This window comes from Saccostrea cucullata, unplaced genomic scaffold, assembly GCF_032062105.1.
Source record: "Saccostrea cucullata isolate Sc308-1 unplaced genomic scaffold, CSIRO_AGI_Scuc_v1 ctg2613, whole genome shotgun sequence".
Taxonomy (NCBI): domain Eukaryota; kingdom Metazoa; phylum Mollusca; class Bivalvia; order Ostreida; family Ostreidae; genus Saccostrea; species Saccostrea cuccullata.
In genome coordinates this window covers 1-8293 of record NW_026921129.1, presented here as the reverse complement: position 1 = coordinate 8293, position 8293 = coordinate 1, and the positions used below count along the sequence as shown (strand labels likewise).

The 8293-nt window shown below is 38.4% G+C and overlaps 1 protein-coding gene across 1 annotated transcript; it reads left to right on the top strand.

Annotated features, from left to right (window-relative positions):
• Positions 1-238: 238 nt before the first annotated feature.
• LOC134259229 (uncharacterized) lies at positions 239-1507 on the top strand. Its single transcript, XM_062741829.1, has one exon. The coding sequence runs from the start codon at positions 239-241 to the stop codon at positions 1505-1507; it is 1269 nt and encodes a 422-aa protein (XP_062597813.1).
• Positions 1508-8293: the final 6786 nt, after the last annotated feature.

The window sequence follows — 8293 nt, the reverse complement described above, 5'->3', positions numbered from 1 at the left end:
CATTTTTCCGCCAGAGGTTTGGGAAATTGGTGCATTTTCTTCAATAATTACAACTTTTTACGTAACGACGTCATCACGACGTTACTGATTTTAACGTTACGTTAAATGAAACTTGTAAATTCTCTTAACCGAAAACTATTTACTTAATCCTCCCAATATTCCGGATCCTTTGAAACCTCGAGAAGCCCTGTACGGAGGCCGGACCAATGCCACTAAATTATATTGTGAAGAAGGGGACATGAGATACGTGGACGTGTGTTCCTTATACCCTTACGTGTTGAAACACAGACCTTTTCCCTTAGGGCATCCCGAGATCATCACAGACGACTTCCAGGATGTGAGAAGTTATTTCGGTCTCATTCACTGTCGGGTCTTACCACCCCGAGGCCTCTTTCACCCCGTATTACCTTATCGGACGGGAGGTAAGTTATTATTTCCCTTATGTCGCACCTGTGCCCAACAACAAGACTCTACGTCTCAACACCCATGTCAACACACCAACCGGGAACGTAGTCTCACGGGTACTTGGGTGACGACCGAATTACATAAAGCCTTGGACATGGGGTATACCTTAGAGCAAACTTACGAAGTGTGGCATTTCAAAGAAAGCAATCAAGACTTATTTAAAGACTACATCGATACCTTCCTCAAGATCAAACAGGAAGCGTCCGGATTTCCCCCCGAATGTAAGACCTCAGAACAAGAACAAGATTACATTCGAGAAGTGTTATACAAAGAAGGATTCATGATGGACATTCTCAGTATCAAGAAGAATCCGGTGTTAAGAACCATTGCTAAACTCTTTTTAAATTGTCTGTGGGGAAAATTTGCTCAACGATTGTTATTACCCAAAGTCAGATACTTGGACGAAGTAGAGGAATTACATCAACTCTTACAAAATTCGACTCTCGACATCAAGGGTGTGCGACTCTTAGTCAATGAAGAAGATTCCATTGAAGACAAGATGCTAGTGAATTTTCAAGACAAACAGGAATTCGTCGAAGAATGTCCCTTTGGAAACGTGATCCTAGCTTGTTTTACCACCGCCTATACCCGCTTACATCTCTACGAGACTTTACGACCTTTAGAAGAACGGGGCCTTTATTTCGATACGGACAGTATCATTTACCAACACAAGGAAGGAGCTTTTAATCCTACCTTGGGCAATAGTTTAGGAGAATGGACCAACGAATTAGACGGGGATCACATCACCAAATTCATGTCGGCAGGTCCTAAAAATTATGGTTTCCGGACGGACAAAGGAACCGAGGTTCATAAATGCAAAGGGGTCACTCTCAACCATCGAACCTCTCAGTTGGTGTGCCCAGAGACTTTAGAAAAAATGCTCAAGGGAGAAATAGAGGAAATAAAAGTCCCCTATCCCAGGAAAATCCAGAGGACCCGTGATTGTGAGGTGGTGAACAAACCTTCAGAGAAAACAGTTAGAATTGTATATGACAAGAGACAAATTGTAGAGAATTATAACACTTTACCTTATGGTTATTGATATGTTTGTTTGTTTGTTTGTTACAAATAAAAAATTGAATTGTTTTTATGTGTTGTTTCTTCTTCTCTATAAAAAAAAGACATTCTTCTATAAATAAGTATAAGAATAAGTATAAATAAGACCCTGAACCCAACTTTTCTTTCATTGATCAACATGTATTCCGAGGAGACACCCCTCCCCTCTTTTCAATTGAAACACGAGTTTACCATGGTAGTTGCTGGACCCTCGAAATCGGGCAAAACAGAATTCGTCAAGTCATTAGTGAACAATCTAGACTGGATCACCCCCAGGCCCGAAAAGATCGTCTGGTGTTATCGGGAATGGCAACCCGCTTACACTTCTTTAAAAGAGAAGGTATCTTTCATCCGAAATATTCCAGAAGACGACGAGAAATTAGTAGCCAATTTGAGTGTGCCCCATTTACTCATTTTTGACGACATGATGGGAGGAAAAGCCATCGAATCGATTGTGGATTGGTTTACCCGTAAAGCTCATCATCGGAATACCAGTGTGATTTACATCACTCAGAATTTATTTGATCGAGCTGCCTCTCATCGCACCATTAGTTTGAATGCTCATTATTTAGTCTTATTCAAAAATCCCAGAGACAAATCACAGATCAGTGTATTGAGTCGTCAGCTAGCTTTGCCTCATTTGATGTCTGCTTATCAAGAAGCCACCCAGGTACCTCACGGTTATCTTCTCGTGGATTTGAGTCCCCAGACCCCAGACGAATACCGATTAAGAAGTCGAATGTTTGAATTGTTGACTATACACATGCCTCAAGAGTATAAATAAAAGTGTTTCCCACTCTTCTGAGTCATTATTCATTTCACTCTCATCATGGCTCCGTCAGCCAAGAGTAAATTAGTGAGAACCTTACGACGTTTACAGCGGGAACGAGATCCCACCAAACGAGCCCATTTAATCGAATTAGGGCGTAAAGCCTTATTGAACTGGTTTGCCATGGGAGCTCGCAATTTAATGAAAGGGATCTTACCTATCAATAAACTGACTCAAAAGTTTATTAATAATCATCGTCAAGATTTAAAGATCATTGCCGATCAATCGGCTAGTGACGAAGATAGGAAAACAGCTATTTTAAAACGCGGAGGAGCTGGATTTCTAGGTGGAGTCATCATTCGTCATTTATTCAAATGGAATAGTCCTAAAAAACGCCGGGTTCGTCGTTTAAAGAGTGTAGTGGTAAGAGTCGATAATAAGAAACAGAGTGTTTCCGGATTGGATGGTCCGTGTCGGAGGAGCAGCTCAAAAGAGCAGAAAAAAGAAGAAAAAAGCCCCTCCTAAGAAGAAAAAAGCCCCTCCCAAGAAAACAGGGGCGGCAAAAAGGCGAAAATCTGCTCCTCAAACTCTAGCTCAACGTAAAGCCATGCCCGAAAGTTTAAAAAACGAAATCAATCAGTATTATAAGGAACAAAGACAAAAGACCATAGGAGAGTTACTCAAGAAACAAGCAGAACTGAGAATGGATCGTACTATGGGACCCATAGGGAGTCAAAGAGCCAGCGATTTAGAAGTGTTTCCTCGAGTGAATGTGGGTATTCCCTCCCCTGGAATTAAAGTTCCGATTCATGTCCCTAAAATCACACGTTTTCAACCCTTGACAGCCTCCACCCCTCAACTTCCTAAAGGTCTGAGATATAAATGCCGATATTGTGGAAAAATTTATGTCAGGGAGAAAAATAGAGATAAACACGAGAGTGACAAACACGGAGGGTATGCCCCTCCTTAAGACACTATAAAAGGGAGTGACATGAGAGACTTCTCTTCATTGTTTTCAAAGATGGCCAAGAAGAAAAAGGGATGTTGTACGCGATTAAAAGCGCATGCTCCTCTTTTAAGAGTGTTATCGGATCCTCACTATTCCTCGTCCTTAAAAACGGGGATTTTAAAACATTGTTCTGGAGACTGTATTCTGAAAATTTGTGAGATCGTCTACAACCTATTAAAAGGAGTGTTACCTCTCCATTCGGCTCAGAAACGAAAACTAGCTCCTAAGAAACACATCTTAAGGAGACTGGTTCAACCTCAATCCATCCAGAGACGAAGAGCTTTATTAGTACAACAAAAAGGAGGTATTTTTCCTTTTTTATTCGCAGCAGCCGCTCCTTTACTGTTGAACCTTCTAAAATGAGTCGTAAAATGGTGTTAGTACCTGAAGTTCTGTTGAATGAACTCAAAGGAAAACTCCCCAAACCTCCGGAATTTCAATCTACGCTGAGTATAGGTCAAGAATTGGACCAGATTACCAGGCGTGAAGATTTAACTCCAGAAGAAAAAGTGGCTTTATACGGTCAAGAACTTCATCGGTATAGGAATTATTTATAACAAGCGAGAGAGCCAGGGAAAAAAGACCCTGCACCCTTAGCCCCAGCCCCCGCAGCAGTAGCAGCAGCAGCTCCAGATCCCGAGATCGATCAACAAATCATTCAAAGCGTGAATAAACCCATGCAAAGAAAAGCTGAATTATTATTAAATCATTTAAAGAAAACCAAAGTCTTGACTTGGGATAAAGACGGAGAAATCAGTTATCGAGGTCAAAAAGTGCCCGATTCTAACATTGTGGATTTAATGGCTGATAGTATGAGATCTAAACCTCTCAAAAGTCAACCGGTGCCTAAAGGAATAGAAGAATTTGCTCAAGCTTTAAAAGAGACCCGTACTCCCATGGTTTACTTGCAAAATCGAGACCTTATAAAAGCCATGCAGAAACCAGGAAAAATCAGTACACCTAAAGGGGTTTTGAGTGACGAGGACGAAGAGGAAGAGAGCGGATTTCATGATGCTTCCTCTTCTTTTTTGACCCCTATTAGACGATCTATAAAATCCAAGCCTTCCCCTATTTTAAGGTTAGAGGAGGCCCTCCAGAAGAAAAAGAAAGCCAGAACAGATCCATTTCAAAAGAGATTACAACAAATCGAGGAAAATTGGTTTCCTTTGCCTAAGACATGAAGAAGAAGAAGAAGGAAGTGGGAGACATTTTAACAGAGATTTATTACGATCCCAAGAGAGGGTATGGAGGCGTACAGACTTTGTATCGTCAGGTCAAAAGTTTGGGACATAAGATTTCCTTAAACACCATACGAGAATGGTTAAAAGAGCAAGATACTTATACCTTACATAAACCCATTCATCGAAAATTCCGGAGACAACAGACCAGAGTGACGGATATGGACGAACAATGGCAATTAGATTTAGCCGATGTGTCCAGTTTAAAGAAACATAATGACGGCTATACTTTTTTAAGCGGTTAGCTTCGCTAGCCGCTATATGGCATGTGTCGGCAACCGGAAACCTCCATAAGGCGCTACCTATCGACAACAGAAACTTCAACAAAGCCTCTACCAATGATTTGTTTCTAATACATATAACATATGTTAAATAAAATCAAGACTATCAAAACAACATAATCTTTCGGTTTTTAATTTTTATCTGATTTTGTTTGTCAATTAAATAAATTTATTGTTGTATTTTAAAATTTTATGTATAGGAGCATTTGGTGTCGAGATTAAATTTCCGTGACGTCAGCTGATGGCGATCGGGCCCTGTGGCGAAATTTGAAGTCAGCATGAAGTTTAGCTGATAACATTATCAACGCGTTGGATTTAAACTTAAGGAAGAAATATATAGCGGCCTCCTTAGCGTCAGACACAGAGACAGATGAAATTATCAGGATCATATTTGAACCCAATGCTACACGAAAACCAGTAGGCATATCCGATTTATGTGTTAAGTTGAAGCCTGAATTGAACAGGGGGTCAAAATGGCGTTGCACACCTTGTGTATCTAAACTGTACATAGAGGGGTAGAATGTTTCGATATTTGGCTAATTTAGAGACTTACTGATAAAAATTCAGGTGCCTGTGATTAATTATAAGGCACCCCTCATGAACAATAAATATTTGATCGAATTATGCTACTGGCACAGAAAGGACGGGTTAATTACTGGCTTAAGCATGTTAAGGGGTTGAAGGTTATTACAGACTGCAAAACATCGGAGAATCTCTCGATCGAGTTTCATTTTCCTTGCCAAAATATTTAGCCATCCCTTTAATTAACTTAAGTAATACTAGTACATGAAGAAAGCTTTATATATGAAAAACTGAATACATCTGCAGGGTTCTCCATCATTTGAAATTTTACTGTGTTGCAGAGTTTACGTGAAGCACTAAATTTTTGCGCTATTTTCGAGATCAAATTCGCAACTGAATTACTTTTCATTAAACTTATATAGGAACATATGCGCACACTTTTTAAAATAAATCACTATTTCGATGTACAAATATTTTCGTCATACATATTGATAAAAGTAAAAACACGTGCTATGAAAAGCAGGGGAAATTCTGATCGATACAATCAAACTAATTACCACTTTTGAAAGTAAGTTTGTTGTACTTTTTTTTTGTCAGTTTTTTTTTTTTTATCAAATTACCGAATTGCAAAGGAAAAAATAGGGAAACTTCAGGAAAGGATGATATTCTTACGAGTTCCTTAAAAATGTGTCGCATGCATAAAATTTTAATCGTTACTGTGTCGTAGAAAATTTTGCTGTGTCGGGAGCAACACAGTAAAACAGCTCATGGAGAACCCTGCATCTGTAAGCTGTAAAGTTATAGATTACTTCCATAATGAAACGTTTGTTTTCTTCTCCTTTTTTTCTCAATTGAAATTATTTAAAAGATGATGAAAACTTTGTTTCCAGGGATAAATTCTGTACTCAGTCTTATCATTACAAACGATTATAAACGTCACATTATTTAAATATTTGCCAAATACTCAGTATATGTTCGTTTATATATATCGTGCTTACAAGACTCTTTTTTGAATTATTGTCATGTACCATTTACTAATTCGAACATTTATTGTATTTAAAGTCAATAGCGTACATTTCTTAAAACTTTATTATCTTGTTTACTTGTCTTTCTTCCTGTGAGAGAAATAGTTCATAATATTAATAAACAGATGTACTCAGTATCTGTATCAAAATACAGAATGAATAGTGATCGGTCTCAAATGAAAAACGGATCCTTGAAAGTTCCGGTGCCTAGGAGAAGTAAGCATCCCCAATAACGGGTCACACCTGCTGACCCGCAGTGAGACTACGAAATTGAAGCCCTCTGAAATTAAATTAATTTACAAATTCTCTGCTCGTCCATCCGTTTTTCTCAGACTAGCCAGCTAAAGATCTATGTACAGAACTCCAAATAAATTAATCTTAAGAATTTGAATTATCATTACCGTCTTCCTTGGAAGACGGTATTGTATAGTTGAAGTGTTTTTACAGTCGTCGGACTATGCACTTCCTCTCTTTTGTGATTGGTAGAAATTGCATGATGAGAAAATTTTCAATTATTTCATTGGTTGAAACGCTGTTCAAGGCAAGGGAGATAACTTTCTGATGATATATTTTTCGTACAATTCCAATCTTAAAAAAATGACAAAACGAACAACAAAATCAGCAGTAATTAATTCTTAATAACATAGCGTTTTTACTGTTTTATAGTGATAAAAGTGTTTTATAGCGATAAATAAAAAGGTCTCTTAAATTTCATTATAAATAAAATTTGATAGTTATTGCTTGCAGGCTTTACAATTTTTTATTATTCTTTTCCCCTTTCTTGTTTGAAGAGTGAATGGGAATCAGCCGAGGTTTGCCGAAAGCTCTCGGCCAGTCAACGTTTACGGAGATGACCGAGCGACAACCGTGGTACGGCTAATGCCCGTAAAAAGCTTATTTAGAAATACAAAATCAGGAAATTCAAAAGAAGTATAGATCTGTTTACTATTTAAAATTGTTGCTAAAAACGGTAAGCTTTTTTGAAAAGCTCTACTTGTTTTTTTTTCTTTTTGAGTAGGCTTTACAGTTACCTAATTTCAGAGTCAATAGAGCATGAAAGACAATTAAATTTGCAACATCAACATTTTTTTTCGTTCTGAGCACATTTGGACGCCACCAATGGAGACAATTAGGAAGAAATTTTTGAAATTGAACTTCCTGTCTTTCAAACTGAAAATCTCAGGTTGATATTTTGAAACATACATTTGTGACATCAGTCTGGGATGTTATTGGTTTTTCCATTTAGTTAAGTACTACAAAAGTCAGTGTGTCTGCTTCTTCGCTGATGACATTGGACAAAGATATGCATGCTTACTTTAATATCATCACTGAATGCATTTTTTGTTATTCTACACTGTACAGTCAAGTTCCATGAAAGCATGCTAACCGCTTTTGCCATTGACGTCTTATCTAAATATGCTTGGGTGGTGCCTTTAAAACAGAAAACGGGAAAAGAAATGATTCGAGGATTACAAGAGATTTTCCGACAAGACGGTCGACGTCCCGTCCGCATTCAATCGGATCAAGGCAAAGAATTTACCAGTCGAGAATTCTTACAGGCATTTAAATCCATTCATTTCTTTACCACTCGCAATACGGACACCAAAGCCAGTATCGTGGAACGATTCCAGAGAACCCTCAAAGCACGCATGTGGCGGTATTTCACTCGGAATAAGACCAGACGGTATTTAGAGGTCTTACCGGATTTAGTGTATGCTTACAATCATACCTTTCATCGCAGTATCCAAAGAGCTCCAGCTCAAGTGAATCCCTCGAATGTGTTAAAAGTCTGGAAAACTTTATATGGGGAAGAATCATCACCTAAAACCAAAAAACCCCCCAAATTTAAAACAGGAGATAAAGTGCGCATCAGTAAAGCCAAACGCACTTTTGAAAAAGGATATTTACCGAACTGGACCACGGAAATA

Bases quoted from the DNA above. Each gene is read 5' to 3' on its own strand.
- LOC134259229 (XM_062741829.1), top strand. From the start codon at position 239: ATGAGATACGTGGACGTGTGTTCCTTATACCCTTACGTGTTGAAACAC.